Below are 26,658 nucleotides of genomic sequence, written 5' to 3'. Positions count from 1 at the left end.
CCGGCCCTCCCATGCGGGACATTAGACTTCTATCTTCTAGCTGATGAACATTGGACGCTCAAGCGCTGACCCTGACCGTCGAGAAGAGAGCTGCCTGCTTCAGCCCAACCCAGCTATTAACACATTGGTTGCCAGCAGGGGGTGCGCGATTGATCGCTTGAGTGCCAGCGCTTTAGTCAATGAGAGGACGAGCACATTTGCGAACGCATAAACTATCTTAAATTATGGCTATGTGTCTAATACACCCGTCGCTTATCAATGACTTGCTTGCAGTCAACATGTATGAAACGGATTGTTTTTTCATCAGTACATTTCCGTTTTATACCGTTTTGAATACGAGTATAGTTTTGAAGATTTCTAGTGATTCCAGAAAAATCCGCGAAAATAGCTCTTTAGTGGAATACACAAAACACATTGTCATTTTTCGGCCTATTTATAAATCGTTTTCAAATAAACGCTAGATTATTGATAGTATATTATGTGTACTTATGCACGCTAGAGAAGCGGGCTGAAAAATCGATTATCCATGACCTGGTCAGCGCTAACGATGTATATAACCTAGTTATATGAGTACTGGCTAAGCGTCCCGCTCTTAAGCCATACCGAGATATACCTCATCTCATGTACCTATTGTACTCCATCAACGAAAAAACCAAATACACCCCTCACCTGCCAGGCCCCGCCGCTAGTGGCGTGCTACTTAGTACTGGGCATGGCCACCACTCACTCTTCCTCAGAAAAAATTGTTTCCAAAGAAAAGTTTCCCCAAGGGAACTCAGGGCACGGTAAGAGCGGGACGCTTAGCCAGTACTCATATAACTAGGTTATATACATAACCTGTCGTTATATATCGTACTTGCATCGCGTCCCGCTCTTAAGCCATACCAAGATATGGGGTAGAGCGGACGCGAGGCCCGACAGATGCACCCCCTGACGCCATAGCCCATGTGCTGCACACAGCAGCATCACACCTGGACAAGAGGCAGGGGAACTATGTGAGAATGCTATTCATCGACTACAGCTCTGCATTCAATACCATAGTCCCCTCCATACTCATAGCCAAGCTCAGGGACCTGGGCTTGGGCTATGACCTCTGCCAGTGGGTCTTGGACTTCCTGACTGGCAGACCCCAGGTGGTGAGAGCAGGCAACTGCACCTCCTCATCCATCACCCTCAACATAGGGGCCCCCCAGGGCTGTGTTCTGAGTCCCCTCCTCTACTCCCTGTACACACACGACTGTGTGGCTCAGCGGAGTAGCAATACAATCATCAAATTTGCTGACGACACAGTGGTGGTGGGCCTGATCTCTGCCAACGACGAGAGGGCCTACCTGGAAGAGGTCAAGGTCCTGGCGGGATGGTGCCAGGAAAACAGCCTCTCCCTGAACGTCAGCAAAACAAAGGAGATGATTGTGGACTTCAGGAGGTCCGGGGTCAAGGACTACAGCCCCCTCAGCATCGACGGGGCACCGGTTGAGAGAGTCAACAGCTTTAAGTACCTCGGAGCCTACATATCCGAGGACTTGACATGGACCACACACATTGACAGTGTTGTGAAGAAGGCACGACAACGCCTCTACTTCCTCAGGCGCCTAAGGAAGTTCCAAGTCAGTCAGAAGATCCTTAAGAACTTCTACTCATGTACAATAGAGAGCATCTTGACCGGCAACATCACCTCCTGGTTTGGGAATAGCACTGCACAAGACCGAAGCAGACTACAAAGAGTGACACGTTCAGCCGAACGCACAATTGGAGGGGGGCTCCCCACCCTCCAGAACATTTACAACAAGCGTTGCACGGGCAAGGCTAAGAGAATCATTAAAGACTCCAGTCACCCGAACAACTGCCTCTTTGAACTGCTGCGGTCAGGCAAGCGATACCGGAGTCTCAAGGCGAGCACAGAAAGACTCAGAAGAAGCTTCTATCCCCAGGCCATCAGGCTGCTAAACGAACAATGAATGAACACTACACAACAACAACCACCATAGATCCTCCCCTACACAACAACAACCACCAAACGCACATAGCACACACATCCACACGCACACACTCACTTTAAACAAACACACTGTAGCACCCACTCCACACACTTTATAGCACACACCCACTTTAAACAAACACACTGTAGCACCCACTCCCCACACTTTATATTTATTGATGAAGGATTGCACTACAACTCGTACACCTTACTGTAAATTGTACCTAAAATTGTACCTCATCCCATTTCTGCTTTGCACTAGATAGTACTGTACATTAGTACACTGCATAGTATTGTATATTATATGGTAACTCAGAACATTGTACATATGTCTATACCGAACACTGTGACCTCATTTTTCTTCTTCTAAACTACATGCTATATTATGTTATTTGATACTATCTTGTCTAGCACAGTCTCTGGAGCGTAACAGTAAGAAGCATTTTGTATGAAAGTATTCTGTACTTCTGTATGACAACTATTAAAGAACTTGAACTTGAACTTGAGGACCCGTAAGCCCACATCAAGGGGAAAGGGGAGTCCCGTCACCCCATCCTTCCTAATGAAGAGGGGGCGCAGTCAACTCCACCCGAGTGCGAACAAGAGGGAACTAGAACCCCTTGAACACACAGCACAGGCGGAACCACGTGTGACACAACACACTGTGGCCCATACCCACACACCCCTGCTACCCCACCAAAGGACGGGAAGCAGGAGAGGCCACAGACCTCAGAACCGCCTGGGAGACAGAACCCCCGGTCATGTCCATGAGGTAAAACCTTACGAAGGGACCCGGGGAGGACCATGAAGCTGCAGCACAGATGTCCTCCACCGAGGCCCCACCCAGCAGAGCGGCAGAGGCCGCCACCCCACGAGTGGAGTGCGCCCTGACGCCCCCAGGGGGATCCAGCCCGGCCAACGTGTAGCAGAGGGCAATGCCCTCGCACAACCAATGGGACAGGTGCTGTTTCGATAGTGCCTTACCGGCACGAGAACCACCGTACCAGACAAAAAGCTGATCGGTAGCCCTGAGGCCCTGAGTACGGCTGAGGTAAATCCCCAAGCACGGACCGGACATGACAGGTGAAGGCCCGCCTCCAACTCACTAGCGTGAGGAGGTGGATGAAACGCCTGAACCACAATATCCCTGGAGCGGAAGGAACTCCGGATATTTTTAGGCACGAAGGCAGGATTAGGCCGCAGAGTGGCACCGCAATCGGAACGAAAGACAGGCACTCTGGTCGTACCGAGAGAGCACAAAGCACACCCACTCGTTCAGCGGAGGTGACGGCCAGCAAGAACGCGGTCTTGAACGACAGCTGTTCCAACGGCGCTTGCTCAAGAGGCTCAAACGGGGCCAAGGACAACCGACCGAGGACCAATTGAAGATCCCAACTCGGAGCCAAAGAGCGTTTTACCGGCTTAACGCGTCGGGCGCCAAGCAGGCAACGCTTCACAAGAGGGTGACTGAACAAAACATCACCCTCAAATCCCTCATGATAAGAGGATATAGCTGCTGCATATACCCTCACCGTCGAAGCCGACAGTCTATCAAGGAGAGACTGGAGGAAAACAAGGACGGTATCCAGGGGGCAGGACACCGGTCCCTGCCCCCCGCCTTACACCACTCTTGGAACATACGCCATCTGCCCGCGTAAGCGCGACAGTGGAGGGAGCATGCGCATTCCGGATGGTATCAACCACAGAAGGGTCCATCCTCTCCGGACTTACCCTCTCACCAGCCAAACCATCAGACGTTGGCACAACACCGGGTGCTGAACAGCGACCCGTGTGCTTGAGTGAGGGCCTTCGCTGACCAAGGAATAGGCCATGGCGGAGCTACCAGTAGCTGGATCAGGACCGGGAACCACACGGCTTCGCCCCGTTCCGGCGCAATCAGGATCAAGGACCTGCGCTCCTCAACGTACCCGCCCCAACAACTGACCTAACAGATGTATGGGGAAAAAATCCCAGGCGGCACGGCATCGGTCCCAGACCTGCCTGGCTACGTCCGGACGTAATCCCCACCCGTCAGGATGAGGACCGCCCCGCGACATTACACCTGTACCCACATTCACCCTGCCGGGGATGTGGGGAGCCCTCAGGCCGCGCAGATGGAGGACGCCCATAGCCAGCCGCCCGCTGCCCGGTGCAGACGGGGGGAGCGTACTCCTCCCTGTCTGTCGATATACGACACTGACGTCGTATTGTCCGTCCTGATCAACACCGTTTGAGGACCAGAAGGACCGCTTTCAATACCAACACATTGAACGTAGTGCAGACCGGCCAGCATGGTTTGCCAGCTGCCCCCTACTGCGTTGGCCCGACGCGTCTCCAGCGAGGGAGGTGTCGGTGAAAAACGTGACGTGTGACAGCCTACTGCCCATGGGGACCCCCCTGGTGAGGAACCCCCCAGGGCGAGGTCCCCCAGTACTGACACGGGAACCTTAGCCGCTTCCACTTGCCTCTCACCGGGTCTATTTCCATACTGGAAAACCCACCTCCGTAACCCCCTCCTGGGGTGAAGAGGAGGCCAAGAGGGACCACGGAATGAGCAGATGCCATCATACCGAGCAGGCGTATCACGGACAGCGCCGTAACCGTCCTAGGACGGAACCTCCCGAGCGCGTCGACAACACGCTCTGAGAGGGATGCCCATAGCACTCCAACCATTGACTGGGAAGAGGAGTACTCTACTTTCAGTCTACAGCTAACCCCAGGCTGGTAGGAACCTGCCTGGTACGAGACCCGACGATCCACCTTGACCGCCAAGGACCAGAACGTTGTCAGGGCAGAATACACTTCGTAACCCCTGACGATGAAGAGGCCCCAGTGCGGCCTCCACGCACTTGGTGAAGATGCGGGGAGCCAGAGAAAACCGAACGGCAGCCTCTGGTACTCATACGCTAACCCTGCAAAGGAAGCGTAGGTAAGCCCTAGGATGGAAGATCGGAGATGCGAATACGCATCCTACAGGTCTATGGAGGAGAACCAGACCCCCACCTGACAGTGTTCAACAGGTAGGAGACGATCCAAAAAATGCAGAACCTTCCCATGGGACAGGTCCAGCATGGGTCTGTAACCCCCCCTCCCGATTTCTCAGGCACCAGAGAACACCGGGAGGAAAACGCCACGACGATGGCTTGCTTCGTCCACAGAGATTGGATCTCGTTGACCAGAGCTGTCACTGCTGGTGACCCTGACAATAGGGTCTGTACCAAACCCGAAAACGGGTGGGGTTGTGTAAATACAAGTCCCCGCATCAGCGTTCTCTCCATCCACCTCGACATATGGTACTGCTGTAGCCATATGTGACGACACTCCCAACGCACCCGCCGCCATGTGGCGCAGGTCCGCCAGGAACTGTAGATAGGCGGCCCGGTCCCACCCACTGTGCGTAGCCAACCCTGGACCCGTGCGAGCAGAGCGTTCCGTGGAGTCGGGTCGGAACCTGACACTACCCACGAGGCAATCGCACCCAAGGGGGGACTCCGACAGAAAGGGCCGGGTTGATACGGGGGAAGCTGACATCAATCTAGGTGACAAAAGCCCCCCCACTGAACACCCCTCCAGAACATGCTGAGGAGTTGTTCTGCAGCCGGACATGCAAGGCGTGAGGACCCCATGGGTTCCTACACACCGTAGCCCTGCAGTGATATTACTACCACCTAAATCACGCGCACCTCTTCTTTTCAGACCACTGCCGATCTCGCGGGAGTGGGAGGCACCAACATGATACCTGGCCTGGCGAAGGCGAGGCCGGGGAAGCCCGCACTGTGTGCCTCAAAAAGGTTTCGAGCCCCCCTGCTGACAACACTTATAGTTGACAGACGTAACACCAGGCTCAACCAACACAGCTTATGGTGTGGGAGCCGCTTGACAGCACAACATTCTCACGGACAGACCCAGGCTCAGCCATCAACTGGGTGTCAGCCCCTGTCCCCATGAGAAGCGAAAAGTGGGGCCGCACGCGCTTCAACGAAGGCACGTGGCCCGCAGCCAAAGGAAACAATCAGAGCCCCCTTTTTCCGCTGGTGTTGGGGGAGGGAGTGATCAGAGAGCGGGCTGCTCGCGGCAGGACGGCGACGGCTTGTATATTCCAAACCGAGCCCATCTGTAACTGCATCTCTTGCAATGATGACACAACTCGTCTTTGATCTTTACTGATTGGCTTTATTTCCGTTCGAAGAGAACATCTTTATTCCGAACCGTAAAACTGTGAAAACATACATGAAATACAATAAATCACGGATCAAACCATAACAACATACATACAATTTATCGGTCGTTGCAAAGTTGGTTGTTAACCCACTGAACTTAACTACAAACGCATTACGGCCCCAAACGTACCTTGTTGACTGCATGCAATATGAGAGGACAGTTAAGAGCTCTGGTGTCGATGTGGCTTGTCTGAGGCTGGTGGAGAAGTGAAGTAACGAACCTTATAGTGTCTCTCTATTTATACACTATGGCCGGGACTACTATGACATCACAATGTTCCAGAGCGTTCTAGCCTGTTCTAACCGGTCTACTATGACATCACCGCTGCAGTTACACTCCCACCAAGCATATATAAGCATTGTATATGATTCTTACGATAACTGCCCACATAATGCCTAAACGTAACGCAATAACTACAAATAACTACAATACTATGGTCCTTGGCCGCCACCGGACGAATCACCTCAGCCTGTAGGAGAGAAAAAGATAGAAAGATAGAATGATAGAGATATAGAGAAAGCTAGAGGGCGCAAGAGGCGTCATTCTGCTTCCACCAGCGTCACCGTCTTATGGATGGGCCTCTCCAGGACGACTGGTGTGGAGATGCGCTTGCCTTTCTTATCAAGATTGGGGTCGCTGATAAGCAACTTAAGGCGTCGCACTCTCCCGTCTCTCCCTGGATACACTTCGATAACCTTCGCCATCCTCCACTGGTTACGTGGTGTGGACTCATGCTGTAGGAGTACAATGTCGTCGACCCTTGCGTTCCTACGATCCTTGGTCCACTTCTGTCTCGGTTGGAGTGTCGTGAGGTACTCCTTCTTCCATCTGGTCCAGAAGTGGTTGGCTAAGAGTTGCACTCGCCGCCATCTTTTGCAGAGGTACAGATCTTCCTTGACGAACCTTCCGGGCGGCGGAGCGAGGATTGTGGACTTCATGGTCAGGATGTGGTTTGGTGTCAGAGGCTCTGGGCTAGATGGATCATTGAGGCAATCGACGGTCAGAGGTCGGCTGTTTACCACCGCCATGACTTCATATAGGAACGTACGTAGAGAGGAGCAGTCAAGTTGTGTGGCTGACTGCGCTAGAATGGCCGTCAAGACACTTTGGATGGTACGTATTTGTCTTTCCCAGGCACCCCCCATATGACTTGCCGCAGGGGTGTTCAGGATGAACTCGCATCCAAGTTCCTTGCACTCTTCCGGATCCATTTCTTTCAGTGCTCTAGCGAACTCTCCTCGTGCGCCAACGAAGTTTGTGCCTTGATCGCTTCTTATCTGGCGTACATTTCCCCGAATGGCGATGAAAGCGCGCAGCACATTAATGAAGGCATCCGTGGTCAAGTCATCGAGCATTTCGATGTGGACGGCTCGGGAACACATGCATGTAAGTAACAATCCGTAACATTTAGCTCTTTCCTGCCTTCCTTTACGTGGAATGGTCCAAAACAGTCCATCCCGCAGTCGGTGAATGGTGGCGCAGTTTCCATTCGTTCCTCCGGGAGGTCTGCCATTCTTTGCTGTTCCGTGCATCGTCTGAACTTCCTGCACGTAATGCACTTGTAGATATGGGATGATGCTGCCTTACTGCCGCCTAGTATCCATATACCATTGGATCGGAGCGCATTCATGGTCATCCCTCGTCCTTGATGGTGCACTCTCTCGTGATAGTGCTTGACGAGTAACCCCGACACATAACTGTCCTTCGGAAGGACAGCTGGATGCTTCACCTGTGTCTGTAGGGCGGCATGCGTTAGGCGCCCGCCAACTCTGAGGACGCCGTGGTCGTCCAGGAATGGCCCTAACCGGTGCAGCGTAGTGGCTCTGCCCTTGACTGGTGTCTCCTGTTGGCTCTGGAGTGCCTGTATGTCTTGCGCAAAGGTCGCTTCTTGCACCATCTTGATTATGGTTAGCTCCGCTTCTCTCCTTCCCTCTAGGCTGGTGGCTTCACAGGACTTTGGCTGGCGCCCTTTCCTTTCCTTTACATGGCGCTGGAGTCTGGCGATAGCTTTCACCAGCCTGGACCAGTCTGAGAACTTGTGTACGTGCTCTAGCAGCGGCCAGACTTCTTTCACCCCTGTGGTGAGCACTTGGGCCTTCCTAAATTCCGGGTCGTCACTTGCAATCTCTCCCACCTTGCCTTCTCCGCTTGGTAGCCCTTCCTGCCAAAGAAAGTCTGGGCCGGTGACCCAGTTAGAGGCTATCAGTGGATCTGCTGCGAGCCCCCTTGAAGCATGGTCGGCTGGATTGTCTTCCGACGCCACGTACCTCCATTGTGTAGACTCTGTGCTTTGCTTGATCCGTTCTACGCAATTTGCTACGAACATGTGAAACCTTCTGGCTTCGTTATTGATGTACCCCAGTACAACCCTTGAATCCATCCAAAATACTTCTCGTAGGCACTCGACTTCCAGTTCCTTCTTGAGCATATCACTGGTGCGGACGGCTAACACCGCTGCTGCCAACTCGAGCCTGGGTATGGTTGTGACTTTAGTAGGAGCGACTCTTGATTTTCCCATTACTAAGGTACAATGGGCTTCGTTTGACTTACTCACTGCTCGAAGGTACGAGCACACTCCATAGCCGTCCATACTGGCATCGGCGAAGTGGTGCAGTTAGTAGTGCTGAACCTTGAAGCTTAATGGCACGTAGCATCTTGGAATCTTCACCCCTGCCAGCTTGTGGAGGTCTCGGAGCCAGCACTCCCACCGTGGTCGTAGGTCATTGGGTAGCGGGTCGTCCCAACTGAGTTTGTCCCGGCACATCTGTTGTAGAATCTGCTTGCCTCCCAGGATGAAGGGCGCCACAAATCCCAGCGGATCGTATACCGAAGCGACCGTGGACAAGACTCCGCGTCGGGTACTCGAATTCTCTTTGATGGTCACTCGGAACTGGAACTCGTCAGACGACACGCACCACTGCACCCCGAGTACTCTCTCCAGGTGCAGCTCCCCTAGTGCCATATCCTTGTCGCTGGGAGCTTCGGCACACTCTTCCCTTGGGATTGTGGCTAGGACTGCCTTGCTGTTCGAGATGAACTTATGCAGCCGGAGGTTGCCTGTGCTGCAAAGCGCTCTTGCTTCTTTCACCAGCTGGATGGCTTGGTCGACAGATGCTACGCTTGCCAGTCCGTCATCAACGTAGAAATTCCTTTGGATAAACCTTATAGTGTCATCACTAAAGGTTCCTCGTCCTTCGGCCGTGATGTGCTTGAGTCCGTAGTTTGCACAGCCCGGTGACGAAGCTGCCCCAAACAGATGGACCCTCATCCGATAGATGGACGGTCGGTCTTCTAGGTTTCCCTCATCCCACCAAAGGAATCGGAGGTAATCTTGGTCTTCTGCCTTGACATGGAACTGATGGAACATGCGTTCTATGTCGCACATGATTGCCACAGGCCCTCGTCGGAAGCGATACAGCACTCCCACCAAGGCGTTGGTCAACTCTGGACCTGTCAGCAGATGGTCATTCAAGGATACGCCTTGATACTTGGCGGAGCAATCGAAGACCACCCGTATCTTCCCAGGCTTTTGTGGATGATACACCCCATGATGTGGGATGTACCACGCTGGCGCCTTGCCGATGTCTTCCTTGGGGACCCGCTCTGCGTCTCCGCAGGTTATGGTCGCCTCCATGAAGGTCTTGTAGTCCTGGTAGTACTGCGCATCTTTCCGCAGCTTCCTCTCTAGGCTGTTGAGCCGATGGATGGCATAGATCTTATTATCCGGTAACTTAGGCTTTTCCTTCATGAATGGCAGCGGCATTTCATAATGACCGTTGCTCTTTAGCTTGATGCCCTTCTTCAGTTCCGACATGAACCGTAGATCCTCTTGCGATATAGGGTTGGCCTCTGCCGCTCTTTCCGAGAAGTCGGCCTCCAGCCTCTTTAGTACGTCTGTAGGTAGCACAACTTCTTTGATCTGGGTTCTATTGACATAGTGCACTTCCCTGGTGAGCCCTGCCGAGGCCGGTAACCCTGGCCTCACTTGCTTTACCAGGACGTGGTGACTGAGTCCGATGGTATCTCCATAGTGGAGCCCCGGGGTTCCATATCCCACCACGCTCCAGCCTAAGTTTGTTTGCACTGCAAACGGCTGGTGGTCCTCCCCCGCCACCGTGACTAGTGGCCTGAGGGCTTGAGGGCAGTTGTAGCCAATTAGCAGGCCAACATCACAGCGTTGTTCCGGCGCGATATTCTCTGCTAGATGTGCCAGATGAACCCATGCCTTCGCTGTCCCTGGGGTGGGATTATGGCCTCTGTTTGCCGGGATAAAGTCTCTTGAGTAAGTCACTGGCAGCGGAATTAGCTTGGTTGACTGGAATCCTCTTACTTGTAGGCCAGTTCGTTTCCAACAGGGCACGACTGTGTTTCTGGAAGCCAGTGTCGAGAGCTGTAACTGCTCTGTTTCGCCCTTGATGTTGAGAGTCTTTGCTGTCTTCTCGAGGATAAAGGTGGTGTCACTTTGATTATCGAGGAGTGCATACACCAGGACTTCCCGGCTGGGCTCCGCTTTAGCTGAGACCCACACTGGAACTATTGTGGAGGTATGCGTGCCCCCATCCTTCTGGATGACTCTAAATGACGTTGCCTGGTGTGGCAGCGTATTTGTACCTTTGTTTAGGTACTTAGCCCGGTTCCTTGCGTCCGACCTTTCCTCCGTGGTGGGTCTATCTCTACAGTCCCTGGCGGTATGGCCGGACTTCAGACACTCGAAGCACAACTGCCTTTCGCGAGCAAACGTGTTCCGTTCAACCATGCTCTTCTGCCTAAACTTGCAACACTCTTGTAGGCTATGGCCGCTCGTCGCACAAAGGACGCAGTGTGTGGCGCCGGCTGTCTCCTGGGCGCTAGCTGTTAAGACTCTTGCTCCAGGCTCCCTGCGTCTTGCGCCCGGGTCCCTCATACCGTCCCGTGGGTTCAGCCTCTTTCAGTTCTCGCGCTGCGGCCGTCTGCGTGCGTACTCTACGCTCTTCGGGCTCCTCCTCCACCAGCGTCTCGGACTGGCTGCCCCTATCAGACATCTTGATGTAATACCCGGATGTTCTAGAATGTTCCGGAAGGTTGTAGATGTTCGATGGTCTAGAATGTTCCGGAAGGTTGTGGATGTTCGATGTTCTAGAATGTTCCGGAAGGTTGTGGCAGCGATAATGTTCTAGACTTGCCGAGCCATCTTGGTGCTCAAGTTTTACTGTAACTGCATCTCTTGCAATGATGACGCAACTCGTCTTTGATCTTTACTGATTGGCTTTATTTCCGTTCGAAGAGAACATCTTTATTCCGAACCGTAAAACTGTGAAAACATACATGAAATACAATAAATCACGGATCAAACCATAACAACATACATACAATTTATTGCAAGGTTGGTTGTTAACCCACTGAACTTAACTACAAGCGCATTACGGCCCCAAACATACCTTGTTGACTGCATGCAATATGAGAGGACAGGTAAGAGCTCTGGTGTCGATGTGGCTTGTCTGAGGCTGGTGGAGAAGTGAAGGAACGAACCTTATAGTGTCTCTCTATTTATACACTATGGCCGGGTCTACTATGTTCCAGAGCGTTCTAGCCTGTTCTAACCGGTACTACTATGACATCACCGCTGCAGTTACACCATCCAACATGGCCGATCCCTCGGCCGCCAAGGCTGTCGGCCTTGTGGACACCTGTCGATTCAACGCCCAGGATACCTCTGGCGGGGGAAAACATGGCCGCCTGTCGAGGGCCTCGTCATCGCCGCTGACGAGGCCGTGCTCTCTCTTCTTCTGGCTGCGCGGTGTGAGGCGGTGTGGGGCCTAGGACAATACCGCCCGCGCTCCAGCGGAAGACAAAAATCCTCTGCGGAGAGGGGAGCCCTGAGCACAGCGAACACAGTTACTAATCGCTGCCAATTCCATACCGTGGCGGTACAGGCTTTAGCAGCCCACCAGCCACTCGAGCTGTACTGTATTATACCCATTCTGCAATCTGTTAATAAGATTTTCATTCAATCAATCACAGTGCAGATTGATTGATTGATTGAATGAAAGTTGTATTAACAGATTGCAGAATGGGTACAATACAGTACGGCTCAATACACACAAGTGTTAAGGGGATGCAGACAAGAGAAAGACTTTCGTCTTGTTTACATCAGGGTCCCCCATTTTCAATTCATAATGCATTGTAAGTAAGGGTGCAACTTGCTCCGTGCAATCCATTCTTTGTGGATTTAGCCCATAGTCTCAGGTTACATGCCTGAGAAGTAAAATGTGGAGCCCGGAGTTTTTTTTCTCATGCATTTTCATTGACTCCATTCCAATGGGTGCAATACCATCTGGGAGATGATAGGGGGCGGTATTTGCCCTTTTCGAGCTCAGAGCCAGTCCCAATGATAACGTGAGGCTGGATGGATGAAAAATGTATGGACATCGCTAATAAAATAAATAACTATTAAATAACGAGATTTCTCGTCCTTGGCACTCAACGCATGGCGGCCAACAACGAGATTTCTCGTCGTTGGCACCCAATGTGTTAAACAACAGGTAGCTTTATTTGTTTGGTGGCGGTTGATGCTACCTCAGCAGCTCGCAGCTGCACTGTGAACTGTGTCATTAGAGGGAGGAGGGTAGAGAGGTTTCAGGCTACTTCTATCACTTCCTACAGTAATTGTGCTTCCTATAACTTTGGATATTAATTCATATGGCCAATTATGATTCCCCACCCTCCACCCCCTGTTCATGTAACAAAAAGGGCTTATTTCAGGACCATTTCGATTGGCTCTTTAAGGAATCTCATCAGAGATTCAGACAGTGATGTTGTTTTGGTGCCCCACGTTGCCATGACCTTTGGGTACGGAAGGCGACGTTACATAACCAAAGCCTTACGTGAAAAGAGATGACATTGGAGCACCAAATACATTGTGTGACAGTATATATATATATATAAAACAAGTCACACGCTGTGCAGTGTCCCCTTCCAGCAGGGCCGGCGGACAGCGGTGTGTGCCCTCCCCCCCCCCAGTAAGGGATTAAACCAGGACAGCTGACAGAGGAGATGTAAAGCACGCCAGTGGCACCGCTGCCCTTTGTAAACAGTCCATCTGTGTGTGTGTCCTTATACCCCCCACACACACACTATTCCACTCCCCCACACACCCCTCCCTGCCCGCTTTTCTCCTGCTAGGGGGGGGGGCCCTCGTTAATTTGACCTCTCGGATAAGAACCCCCTACTAGAATTATCCCTCCTCCTACCCACCACCACCACCAGCATCCATTTAAAATATGACTCAAGTCTTGAGGGATGCTCTGGCTGACTCGGGGGCAAACGCATTAGTCTTAAGTTGAGAAGCCGACCAGTACGTGAACCGCCTGATATATTTAAAGCCAATTAGCAAGGAGTGCAGGGGCAGGAGGGCTGGGCTCTCGTTCATGGAGAGATAGCGAGGGAGGAGGCAGAGACATGCAGGGCTGTAGTGGGCAGTCTTGCTTTGGAGCGCCACAGAAGCCACGGGCCCCAGCGCTCTGATTACTGGTGGTAGGGAGGAGAGTGACTGAAAGAAAGACATTCTCATAGATTTGAATGCAGCACTTACTACCATGAACAGCACCAATGTTTTCCAAGAGCTTTTCCAAGAGGATGCTGCCAAGAGATACGTGAGACAATTAAGATAACCGTATCAGTTTATACATGGGGTTTCTTTTGTACTGCACAGGCATATTTTTGTTTTTGCTATAGCTAATAAAATATGGACTAGTGCAGATGCACCGATACTAGTAGTAATGAATGAATGAAAACGTTATTTAACAGATTGCAGAATGGGTACAGTACGGCTCAATACACACAATTGTTAAGGGGATGCAGACCAGAGAAAGACGTTTGTCTTGTTTACATCATCAGGGTCCCCCATTTTCAATTCATAGTGACATTTATGACATACACAACATCAAGTCAAGTCAAGAGTTTTAATTGTCACGGCATACAAGTATACAATGAAATGCGGGTGGTCTTGCCCACAACGATGTGCAATACAGTGGTACAACATATAATAGAATCCAATAAAAAACAACATTGTGCAATAAACAGGTAACAGGTAACATGGTGTGACATCTCGGTATCTGTACATAGTTATTTACAGAGCATATAGGACATGCTAGGTAGCTTTGGTAGTGCAATACACTGTTCCTGTTATTCTAATTTAAAGTGGCCTTTCCTTTTGGCCATAAGTGTGCGTGTGTGCGTCATGAGTGTGTGCCCGCTCATGTTAAAGTGTTAAGTGGCTACTAGTGTGTGAGCGTGCACAGCGTGTGTGTCTTCATGTGTGCTTGTGTGTGGATAGTTCAGTGTTCTGTGGCACTCAATGTTCATTGTTCAGGGCTCTGATGGCCTGGGGGAAGAAGCTGAGCCTAAGCCGCTCTGTCCTAGTAGCTGGGGTTCGCAGGCGTCTGCCTGACCTCAGCAGCTGGAACAGGCTGTTATTGGGGTGGTGAGGGTCTTTCATTATCCTGCAGGCTCTGGATTTGCACCTCTTGTTGTATAGAACCTGCAGGGGAGGTAGTGCAATACCTGTGGTACGCTCGGCTGAGCGCACCACTCTCTGTAGGGCCTTCTTGTCCTGTGCCGTGCTGTTTCTATACCAGGCAGTGATGTTTCCGGTCAAGATGCTCTCTACAGCTCCTGAGTAGAAGGACTGGAGTATCTTCCCCGATACTCTGAACTTCCTTAACTGTCTCAGGTGGTAGAGGCGCTGTTTCGCCTTCTTTACTACTGTGTCTATGTGTCTATTCTGCCGAGTTTTGAGCTGAGGGTTTTTTCAACCTGTAACTTGTTCTTGTCAGAGACCAGCAGGGCTGAGTCGTCCGCGAACAAGAACAAGTTGCAGTCACAAGCTGACGATGTCATTTGCATAAATTATGAACAGTAGCGGTCCTAATATGCTTCCTTGTGGAACACCACAGCTCACTGTGAGGGGGGGGGGCGGGGATAGAGTACCGTTTACCTCCACCATCTGTTCTCTTCCCTCCAGGTAGGATTGCATCCAGCTCACTGATAGACTATCAAAACAAATTGCTTTTAGCTTGTCAATCAGAATGGAGTGATTGACAGTGTCTAAGGCCTTTTGTAGGTCCAGCATGACCATGCCGCAGTATTTGCCCACATCCACCTCTTGTTTGATGTGGTCGTTCAAATAGAGAAGGCATGTGTCAGTGGAGTGGGAGGTTCTGAAGCCAGATTGGAATTCGTAGATTAGATTTTTCTCTGCTAGGTACTTTTCGACCTGTTCGTAGACTATTTTTTCCATGACTTGCCGGGGTCTAATTTGCTGCCCTTTTTGTGCAGGGGGGTCACTCTCGCAATTTTGAAGTCCTTGGGGACATGTCCCTGTTTTATGGAGAGGTTTATTACATGTATGTGTGTGATGACTGGGGTGATGGCGGCTGCTGAGTCTCTGAGGAATTTGGAGGTGATGTTGTCATGGCCAGTGGCCTTGTTAGGTTGGAGGGCGCTCAGTTTTTTGAGTACCTCATCTCTTGTTACCATTTCCAGTTTGAAGTCGTCTTTGCGGACCCTTAGGTTTTTGTAGTATGCTACTATGTGCTCTACCCCATAATGCCCTGAGTGGGAGGGTAGTTTATTAACCAGTGTTGTGGCTATGTTTGTAAAGAATATGTTTAGGTATTTGGCCACATCCAGTTTGTCTGTGATGAGAGTTTTTTCTGTCTTTGTGTTTGTTTGTAAATCTGGTTTTTAGTTTTTTTGCTGCAGCCTAGTTGGTTGTTGAGTAATTTCCAAAGTTTGCAGGGTTTGTTTTTGTTTTCTTCAGTTTTGTCATTGATTTTTGCGGTTTTGATCGTGGTGTTTACGTCATTTCTTAGTCTGTTTCTTAAAATTTTTAGTTCAACCACATGGGCTTGGAGTTCACTGTTTGAGCTTTTGGTAAGCTTTGTCTGAATTTTATGAAGTTCCAAGCATTTTTTGTCTCTGGTTTTCATAGCGGTCAGTATTTCAGTGTGCATCCATGATCCATGGTTCAGCGCGATTTTTAACCCTGGTGCCATGTTGTTAAGTATTGTTGTGAATTTGGTTTTGAATCCAAGCCATGTTTCTTCAACCAGTGTACCACTGAGCTCATCTGACCAGTCCATGCTCTCCAGTCCTTGGTTAAAGGCCTCTCTAGAGTAGGTTTTGAGGTCCCTAGATGTGACTGTTTTGTGACAGCCGGCCTTTTGTTTTAGTTTTTTGCAGGTACAGAATATCATATAATGATCACTTAACCCGCATGCTATCACCCCTTTTTTGGAGATCATGGACTTGTCAGAGGTTAGAATTAGATCAATGGTAGTTTGTGTTGAATCACATACTCTTGTGGGTTGGGTGATTAGCTGGCTGAAACCGTGCAGATTACAAAACCTACCGAAGGCCTTGAAGACGGGTGCTTCTTTACGTAGCATATCCGTGTTACAGTCCCCGATAAGTATCTTTTCTACACATTCCACCCCAGCTAAACACTAAACACCCATCCAGTGTGTCATAGAAGCCACTCTGCTCTGGTGGTCTATAGATTGTGCCTACTAGTACGGATTTCGCCCCTTTCTAATACAATTTCAACCCAAACAGTTTCAATTTCATCATGGTTCAGGTCAGTACGGTTGATGAATTTGGTATCTTTATGAATATACACACAGACACCCCTGATTCCTATCCGTCCTGACTATTGAATAGTTTTCGATTTCTATCTCTGGACCCTGTACAGATGTAATCTAGTTTAGTGTCTGTGAAACACAATATGTTTGCCTTACCGTTCATAAACAATTGTCTGATTTCAGCCAGTTTAGGTCTCAGGTGGAATATGTGGAGTCCATTTGCGTTTGTTATCTGGTTTATGTCGTTGAGTTCAAGGTGTCGATTGTCTGTGTTCCGTTCTGTGGTGTCTGGTTGACCGGGTGGTGGTAGGGGGGATGGGGTCCTATGTCCATTGTTGTTAGCCGTGTTAGCTTCCCCGCTAGCTCGCCGGCCATCGGGCGATGCCTCGTTGTTTACATCCCGCGACATGCTGGCCGCCACGATTGTGAACCCTGGTTCATTCCTTCTCGCTGTGGCCTCTTGTGGGTTCTTTTGTAGAGGTGATAGTGGAGGAATGTTGCCGTTGATCGTGTCGTTAGCCGCCGCTGTCTGTGTTGGCAGTAGTTGTCCTGTAGTGCTAGCGATGCTAGCCGCCGCTTCCTGGGTCAACAGTCCTAACTGTCGTGCCTGTCTCCGTGTCATGACCGGACCCGGGTTCTGGTGGATGTCTCCCGACAGGAGCAAATATAATAGAATCATTGATTTTCTATCAAACTTGCCTGTCAGGGGTAACTTCTTGCGTTCCGGATTCGCTGTAAGTACTGTGCACTGTGTGAATAGCCACGGTTCCAAAAGCTGGATGTTTACTCTCCGAGCCCGTTAACAAATAGAAGTCACAATGGGACTGTTTTTTTGCGTTTTCGCTACTTTCCACTTCTGTCTGGAGTTGTTTAAGTGGTGAATTCAGGTACAAGTCCATAATCCACAGGAGGGAAAGTAGAAACTGCGCAAAAAACCTTGTTATTCTGTTGCGTTGGTTTGGCTGGGAGCTGCGTAAAATGCGACCACCCATGTCGAAGCCGGAAGTAGTAGTAAGGATATAGTGCCGCCGGTACCAATGGCTAAAACAGGGTATCGGGAGAAATTCCCCTATATGTAAAATCTGATACCAAGATGTTCTGCATTTCTGGCACGCACAAGCATCTCTACGCTTGCCTCTTACATAACATCTCTCTAATTGAGAAAAATGCATTATAATGTATCAATAATCTTTGTCCTATGACCCTAAAAATAATGGTCTATGTCTAAACAGTGAAAGTATCTGCATCGGATCAGTACTCTGTACCAACCAATATGTAAAGGTATTCTATACAAACCCATACATAAAGGTACTCTGTACAAACCAATATGTAAAGATTTTGGAATCCAAATCTGTATTTGTGGAATCAGTGTATCCCCCAAATCAGGACCTTATTTTCACAATTGTAAAAAAAAGAAAACATCTTGCCGCCAGTCAGCTTAGAGCTTCTAGTATTATACAGCTTAGAGCTTCTAGTATTATACAGCTTAGAGCTTCTAGTATTATACAGCTTAGAGCTTCTAGTATTATACAGCTTAGAGCTTCTAGTATTATACAGCTTAGAGCTTCTAGTATTATACAGCATCAATATGCCCGTGGTGCTCGATGTTACACTACGCTATGTGGTGAGGTGTCCCCCGCAGCCAGATCTCAGCCACTAATTATAACGGTGGAGCTGTGTGGTGTTGCACCGCCAACACATAACACCACACCAGGCAGCCGGAGTAACATCACTGCTGCCCCATGTGTGTGTGTGTGTGTGGTATGTCTGTCTGTGTGTGTGTGTGTGTGTGCTATGTGTGTCTGTGTGTGTGTGCGCACATGTGTATGTGTGTGCCGGGCTTGTACAGATTTTTAATAACCTCTTTTGATTAGATTCTCCCTACGGCAGCTTATTTAGGGGCTGGATTTGGAGCAGGTCTAAAGGCCAGCGCCCCCCGGGGTCCGTTTGCACTTCTATGAATTCAAATACGATGTCCTTGACACCCCTGTATCCTGTTCCCATTTTGTACTATTTTTGTGGCAGGCGGCAGCAACAGATGAAGGGGTCCTTTAAACCAGCTGTTAACCTGTGTTTTTTCTTCCCCCGCCCTCTCCCGCCTCCTCCCCCCTCCTCCCGCCTCCTCCCTGTACTCTGCAGAGTCGCTCGCGGCAAGAGGACCCAGAGCAGGCTCGGCTGAAACAGAAAGCCAAGGAGGTAAGGCTGCCGCGCAGATCATTACCCTTGACATTTCCAGAGACTCTCTCTCTGGCGTATTAATTTTTCATGCCTCTGCTACATATGTAATGCCATTTAAAGTCTGACTTGAAAAGTTTTGAGGAATTATCATGCCGCTGATTGATGTCCACATGTGTGAAAGTGATTTCTACCCGCCAAAAAAAATAAAAGAGAGCTTCTTCACCTCCTCTCTCTCTTCTTCTTCTTCTTCTTCTTGCTCTAGTTAGATTTTCTTTTCTTTTCTTTTCTTTTCTTTCTTTTTTCTTTTTTTGTACTAAACTGCAGTTCCAATGTGCTCTGTGCTTTGTAGGGAGCAAAGCGGCGCCGACTGAAGGCTGAGTGAACAGGGGTCTCCGGTGCCTTTTCTGTACTAACTATCAGCATTAGAGAGGGTTGAAAACCAAGTTCTTTTTATTTCCCCTCAACTCCCGGCCGCGGCGCCCGAAGCGTTTGATACCACGTGACTTCCACTGAAATGTAAAGCCACCAAGCACTCCTCTTGGTAGTATGAATTCATTTTTCCGCCCCCCCTTCCCCCCCCCCCCCCCCCCTCGGTTCATAAAGCAAGTGTTACGGCATGTGAACGCGAATCCCCAACGGAGACCCGAAAGTAGACCACTCTCCCTTTTAGCAGCTTGGTTGACTTTGTTTACGCAAGTGAAATACTTCTGTTGCTTCCCAGAAGTTTACTTCCTGCGTATGTTTGTTTACTCCTAAAGTAGAACATAGACTTCACGTGGGTCTTCCAGGTCTCGCGGCTCGCTAACCAGGATCAAGGGGCTGTAGTTTTTTATGCTTGATCGTCAGAGAGCATAAAACATCAACGCCGCCGCACCTGTTGTCATTGTTGAGGTGCGAGAACCTCGGTGGCAGAGCAGCGTTTTCTCGCTAAACTTTCTCTCTCTCTCTCTGTTAACGTGGTGATCGAGCGAGCACCCCCGACCCCCCCCCCCCACCCCCCCCCCCCACCCTTGCTGCAGTTTTCTAACCCCTCAAACTAGACCTCAGCCGCAGCCCATAAGCCCCATGCGTATGCAAATGAGCTGTGTAATAGGCTGTGTGCGATAGGTTGGCCCCCCAGGGGCCGTGTGATCAAAGTGGATCTCCTCCTCCTGTTAAGTGGCAGACCAACCACTCATCATCTGGATACGGCCAGATTAGCTCCCGAGAAGCGGCGCGTGCATGCACAAGCACACGCACGTACCATGCACACACGTACCGCTCGCAAACATGCACACATGTAACAGCCGCAAACATGCACACACGTAACACCCGCAAACATGCACAAGCACACGCACGTACCATGCACACACGTAACACGTGCAAACACGCACACATGTAACACCCGCAAACATGCACACATCTAACACCCGCAAACATGCACACGCGTACCACGCACAAACATGCACACTTGTAACACCCGCAAACACGCACACATGAACACGCGCAAACACGCACACACGTACCATGCGCAAACATGTAATGGTCTCGACAGAGAGCCTTTTTTTCTTGCTTAATGGCCGTCGTTTCCCAGCCCTGTGCCTCTCTGGTTTTCATCACCTGGCGGTGCTCAGGGGGACAGAGCTGGCTGTTTGTGTCACTGCAGAGTCTGTCGGCAGCTCCACACATCTGCGCAAATTTCATCAGGATAATGAGGCTGAAGCTGCTCTTCCGGGCGACGGGCGGCGGAGCCAGACCCTCTTTTTCTTACATCCTCCGCTGGAAGAATCATTTGGACGAGATGAAATGACAGTGTGTTATATGAATATGCTTTAACCAAGTGTCACAACACTTAAATGGAGTTGGCACATGATTTGTTTGTCAAGGCAGGCAGGTGTGCGTGTGTGTGTGTGTGTGTGTGTGTGTGTGTGTGTGTGTGTGTGTGTGTGTGTGTGTGTGTGTGTGTGTGTGTGTGTGTGTGTGTGTGTGTGTGTGTGTGTGTGTGTGTGTGTGTGTGTGTGTGTGTGTGTGTGTGTGTGTGTGTGTGTGTGTGTGTGTGTGTGTGTGTGTGTGTGTGTGTGTGTGTGTGTGTGTGTGTGTGGCGGTGTGATTGTGTTGGAAGACAGTGTAGGAGTAAGCAGTAGCTAAACACTTTTTTACAAGTACTAACATAATAATGTGGCAGTGTGTGATGGCAGCTTGGGCTCCTGATGTGGCCCCCTCAGTCTCCCACCTCTCCCTAACCAGCTTGGGCTCCTGATGTGGCCCCCTCAGTCTCCCACCTCTCCCTAACCAGCTTGGGCTCCTGATGTGGCCCCCTCAGTCTCCCATCTCTCCCTAACCAGCTTGGGCTCCTGATGTGGCCCCCTCAGTCTCCCCCTCTCCCTAACCAGCTTGGGCTCCTGATGTGGCCCCCTCAGTCTCCCACCTCTCCCTAACCAGCTTGGGCTCCTGATGTGGCCCCCTCAGTCTCCCATCTCTCCCTAACCAGCTTGGGCTCCTGATGTGGCCCCCTCAGTCTTCCATCTCTCCCTAACCAGCTTGGGCTCCTGATGTGGCCCCCTCAGTCTCCCATCTCTCCCTAACCAGCTTGGGCTCCTGATGTGGCCCCCTCAGTCTCCCATCTCTCCCTAACCAGCTTGGGCTCCTGATGTGGCCCCCTCAGTCTTCCACCTCTCCCTAACCAGCTTGGGCTCCTGATGTGGCCCCCTCAGTCTTCCATCTCTCCCTAACCAGCTTGGGCTCCTGATGTGCCCCCCTCAGTCTCCCATCTCTCCCTAACCAGCTTGGGCTCCTGATGTGGCCCCCTCAGTCTTCCATCTCTCCCTAACCAGCTTGGCCTCCTGATGTGGCCCCCTCAGTCTCCACCTCTCCCTAACCAGCTTGGCTCCTGATGTGGCCCCCTCAGTCTTCCATCTCTCCCTAACCAGCTTGGGCTCCTGATGTGGCCCCCTCAGTCTTCCACCTCTCCCTAACCAGCTTGGCCTCCTGATGTGGCCCCCTCAGTCTCCCATCTCTCCCTAACCAGCTTGGCCTCCTGATGTGGCCCCCTCAGTCTTCCATCTCTCCCTAACCAGCTTGGGCTCCTGATGTGGCCCCCTCAGTCTTCCATCTCTCCCTAACCAGCTTGGCCTCCTGATGTGGCCCCCTCAGTCTTCCATCTCTCCTGATGTGGCCCCCTCAGTCTTCCATCTCTCCCTAACCAGCTTGGCCTCCTGATGTGGCCCCCTCAGTCTTCCATCTCTCCCTAACCAGCTTGGCCTCCTGATGTGGCCCCCTCAGTCTTCCACCTCTCCCTAACCAGCTTGGCCTCCTGATGTGGCCCCCTCAGTCTTCCACCTCTCCCTAACCAGCTTGGCCTCCTGATGTGGCCCCCTCAGTCTTCCACCTCTCCCTAACCTGCGTCCCTGCCCTCCCCCTCCCATCAGTGGCTGCCAGATAGTGAGGACACAGAGCAGCAAACCAGTCTAGCGCTCTGTTTCCTCTGTTCACTACCATTTGGCCGAAAGGTCAGATGGGCTATTTCAGAAATGCCCCCAGTGAAAATCAATGGGCAAAACGAGCCGCCTATTCCTGCTTGTTGTTTTGTTGGGTCTGTATGCTCTGTCTGTTGTTGTCACACCGAGGCAAGAGGCCAGGCCATGGCTAGAGAGAGAGAGAGAGAGAGAGAGAGAGAGAGAGAGAGAGAGAGAGAGAGAGAGAGAGAGAGAGAGAGAGAGAGAGAGATACATCACAGTGTCAGACACGCAGACACACTGCGGCCACAGATTCATCATCACAGCCCCCGTCTGGAGGCACAACTGGACACAGGAAGAGAGGAGATGAGGGGCAAGAAGAGACTAATAGACTACTACAGCTGGGTGTACAGAAAGCCTTCCTCTCTAAACTTGTTCCCAAGAGAGACAGAACATTCAAGTGGTTAGTTGGCCATCTGGTCTGCGGGGAGGAGTCGGTCAACTGGTGATCAGAGACTAAAGGGGGATGAAGAGTTCTTCTTTCCCTTGGTAAAAGCACCATATTATTTTTGATGATAGCCCCAGCATAATGCCATCTTGCTCTATCAAATCCGGCTGTTAGGATGCAGGTCATTGATGTTTCGGGCCATGGCATTCAGAATCTAATTTGTTGAAAACCATAAATAATTGATGGTAAATGTGTTATTGGAAAAGCCCAATTATAATTTTAGTTCAGCACATGCGAAGGCGTGGTGGAGCACAGAGCTTTGTGCTTTAGGTTTGTGTGTGTGTGTGTGTGTGTGTGTGTGTGTGTGTGTGTGTGTGTGTGTGTGTGTGTGTGTGTGTGTGTGTGTGTGTGTGTGTGTGTGTGTGTGTGTGTGTGTGTGTGTGTGTGTGTGTGTGTGTGTGTGTGTGTGTGTGTGTGTGTCGGGGGGGGGGGGGGGGCGCTAAAAGAAACATTGAGATTGATTGATTGATTGATTGAAAAGTTTATTAACAGATTGCAGAATGGGTACAGTACAGTACAGCTCAATACACACAATTGTTAAGGGGATGCAGACCAGAGAAAGACTTTCATCTTGTTTACATCAGGGTCCCCCATTTTCAATTCATCATAACATATATGACATACATGACCTACAGATAGACAGTACTGCTACATCTATACATTTATGACATATCAGATTTGCAAATACAGTACTGTTTGTGATACAAAAGTGTCCAGAAAAGGAGTGTATATACATTTGGCGTAGAAACTGTACATTGGAGGAGGTTGGATGGGTGGGGTGGGGTTGGGTGGGTTGGGTGAGGGCTGTACATTGGAGGTGGGGGGGGGGGGGTTGGGTAGGGGACACACACACACATTTTACACTGTACATTGGAATACTGACAAAGCCTTACTTGGTCATTTACTGTACAACTAGGTTAGGACATTTGTAGGGGCCAGTTTCGAATTGCAGTCTCACGTAGGTGTTTTTTGAGAGTGTTTTTGAAAGTGGGTAGTGATTCACATTCCTTTACAGCTTTAGGTAGGGCGTTCCACATTGATGTGGCATAATTGCGAAACGTGTTTAGTCCCTTGTTTGAGCCGAATCTGGGTTTTACATGATTTGTGGAGCTCCCTCTGGTGTTGTGATCGTGGTATTCACTGACCTTTGGGAAGTATTTTGACATGTACATGGGTACCTTGGTCGCGTAGTGTATTTTGTAGACCAGGCCCATTGCAAGTTGCTGTACTCTGTCGTCTACTCTAAGCCATCCTAGGTTGTCAAAGTGGGCAGGGGTGAGGTGGGTTCTAGGAGTCAGGTCAAGTAGTAGTCTGACTAGCTTGTTTTGAGATGTTTGTAATTTGTTTTTTAGTGCCTTTGAGGTGCTTTGGTACCATGAGGTGCAAGCATAGTCGTAGTACCCTTGAATGAGTGCTCCTGCCAGAGTCTTCAGGGTATTCTTGTTTACCAGTGAGGAGATCCGGTACAAGAAACGCGTTCGTTGACTTTTTTTATTACATTGGATGCCATTTTGTCACAGGAAAGATTAGCCTCTAGGATGGAACCCAGGTAGGTAATTTCATCTTTCCTTGTGATAATATTGTCACCCACTGTAACCGAGAAGCCGTCGGTCTTGCTGAGTTTGTTATTTGAACCGAAGAGAATGGACTCTGTTTTGCCCATGTGTAATGATAGTTTGTTGTCGGCGAGCCATATGCAGATTTTGCCTAGTTCCGAGCTGAGGGCTTTTTCAACCTGTAACTTGTTCTTGTCAGAGACCAGCAGGGCTGAGTCGTCCGCAAACAGGAACAAGTTGCAGTCACAAGCTGACGACATGTCAATGGGATAGTTAGAAATGGGTTACAGGCTTTTTCACTGGTGGTGCGAGAGACGGCTCAGGGAAGTTGCGGCAGCACTATGGATGGACAGGAAGTCGAGATGGTAGTCACGGAAACTTAGGAAGTAACATTTTCTACTGTAACGAAGCTGAGAATGGACTCATTGCTCCCATATTCTACATGTGATCCTCATGCAATGGGGACACCCAAAGTACGGCCTGTGGGCCAAATCTGTTCCCCCAAAAACACTTTATATTTCGATGCCTTTTCATTACAATTCTGGAGTGATTTTGAAACAACTTGCGCAATATAGTGTCTAGAGTGTAATCTATATTATAGACAAAACATCATATTTGCTATTAGGAGTGTGCTGATATATTGTGCTGATATTTGCCATTTATAAAATGTCTGTATCAGCCGACATTTAGTCATTTAGCGGACACTACCCAAAGCAGGGCACAGGATGTGTACACCTCTGGTGGCTAAGAGTAAGTGGTATAGTTCGGGTAGCAGTGCTGAATTTGAGTGTTTCACTCTGAGTGCATAGTAGTATAGACATAGGGCGGAATCCACAGAGAATGGATTGCGCCAAGAAAATTGCATCCGCGGAGCCTGCTCTGCGTCTGGGAGCTATCCACGAAAGCTAGGGATGCTCGATATTGGCTTTTTTACCGATACCGATATTCCGATATTGTCCAACTCTTAATTTCCGATACCGATATCAACCGATACCGATATATGCAGGGTTTCCTCGTCCAAAAAACGGAATAATTTCAGGTAACTAATCATTTCACTGGATATATATATAACAAATATTGTTATTGTTTTTAATTTTTTTTAAACCGATACCGATATTTTCCGATATCACATTTTACTGCCGATATCGGCCGATAATATCGGTCGGCCGATAATATCGGACATCCCTAACGAAAGCACATTGCCCGATGCGATACCAGCGCAGACACGCCCAATATGTGTGGCTCGCGAGCAGTCTGCACTCTGCACCCCTAGAATAGATCTTTATTTGTCATTGTTGGTACAACGAAATTTGTTAGGAACATCACCACTGGCATACAACATAAGATATAACATGTGCAAAATAATAATGTCAATAATAATAGTAATATAGTAATAAAGTAATAAAGTATCAATGTCCCAATGTCCCAATATATAACATACCATCATTGTCCCAAGTGCATTTAGTGCTTGTGCAAATAAATTAATAAATATAAATATTTCAGTCCAGTGAGTTGATGGAAGGAGGGGGGGGGGGGGGGGGGGGGGGGCGTTGACTTGCAAAGGATGAAGTATTGTATAGTGCAGCAATGCAAGTCCGGTTCACAGTTATTGTTGTAATGTGGGAGTGGGAGTTATGTCACCTGGGGTGGGATGCGGGGGGGGGCAAGTTGATGTTCGTCGTTGAGCAGCCTGACAGCGCTCTTGGCAGAAATGTGTGTGTCAAAATGTAGAGCGCTGTCAAGTTTAGCGCGCTGTCCAAAAAAAGAAAAGTAACATTACAAGCGAACTAAATCAAGAAATCAAGATGGAAAGCAGTAAAAAGAAACCTGCAGTTAAAACCAAGAACGGCAAACGACACATGCCGTTCCTTCTAAAAACCCAATGATAGCCAGACGACAAAGCCACTGCCGCTAAGATAACAAGCGTAACACGCCGGCTGCCATTGCCACGACGAGAGATCTAATTCTGTATTTTAATCTGTATTTAACCTTTATCTATTCGGTGAAGACCAGTTATTCTATAATTAAAGAATTTACATTATCTATCTGTCCCACTTTGTCCCACCAAAATCTTACTGTTGTCCCCCCCCCCCTCCACCCATTAACTCAACTGGACTGTCACTGTACTATTTATTTGCACTAGCACTATTGCACTTGGGACATT

At 49.8% G+C, this 26,658-nt stretch overlaps 1 protein-coding gene across 1 annotated transcript in view; it reads left to right on the top strand.

Annotated features, from left to right (window-relative positions):
* The window catches only part of LOC311246880 (transcription initiation factor TFIID subunit 4), a 301,235-nt gene that overhangs the window by 170,747 nt on the left and 103,830 nt on the right, over nt 1-26,658 (top strand). Inside the window, 1 exon segment of the mRNA XM_084337121.1 lies at nt 18,958-19,014. Within this exon segment, the coding sequence (XP_084193247.1) occupies nt 18,958-19,014 (57 nt within the window).

Source organism: Notolepis coatsorum (assembly GCF_963971535.1).
Source record: "Notolepis coatsorum genome assembly, chromosome: 20".
In the NCBI taxonomy this organism is placed as follows: Eukaryota; Metazoa; Chordata; class Actinopteri; order Aulopiformes; family Paralepididae; genus Notolepis; species Notolepis coatsorum.
The sequence above is the reverse complement of the archived record's forward strand: the minus strand, read 5'-3'. Positions and strand labels throughout refer to the sequence as shown.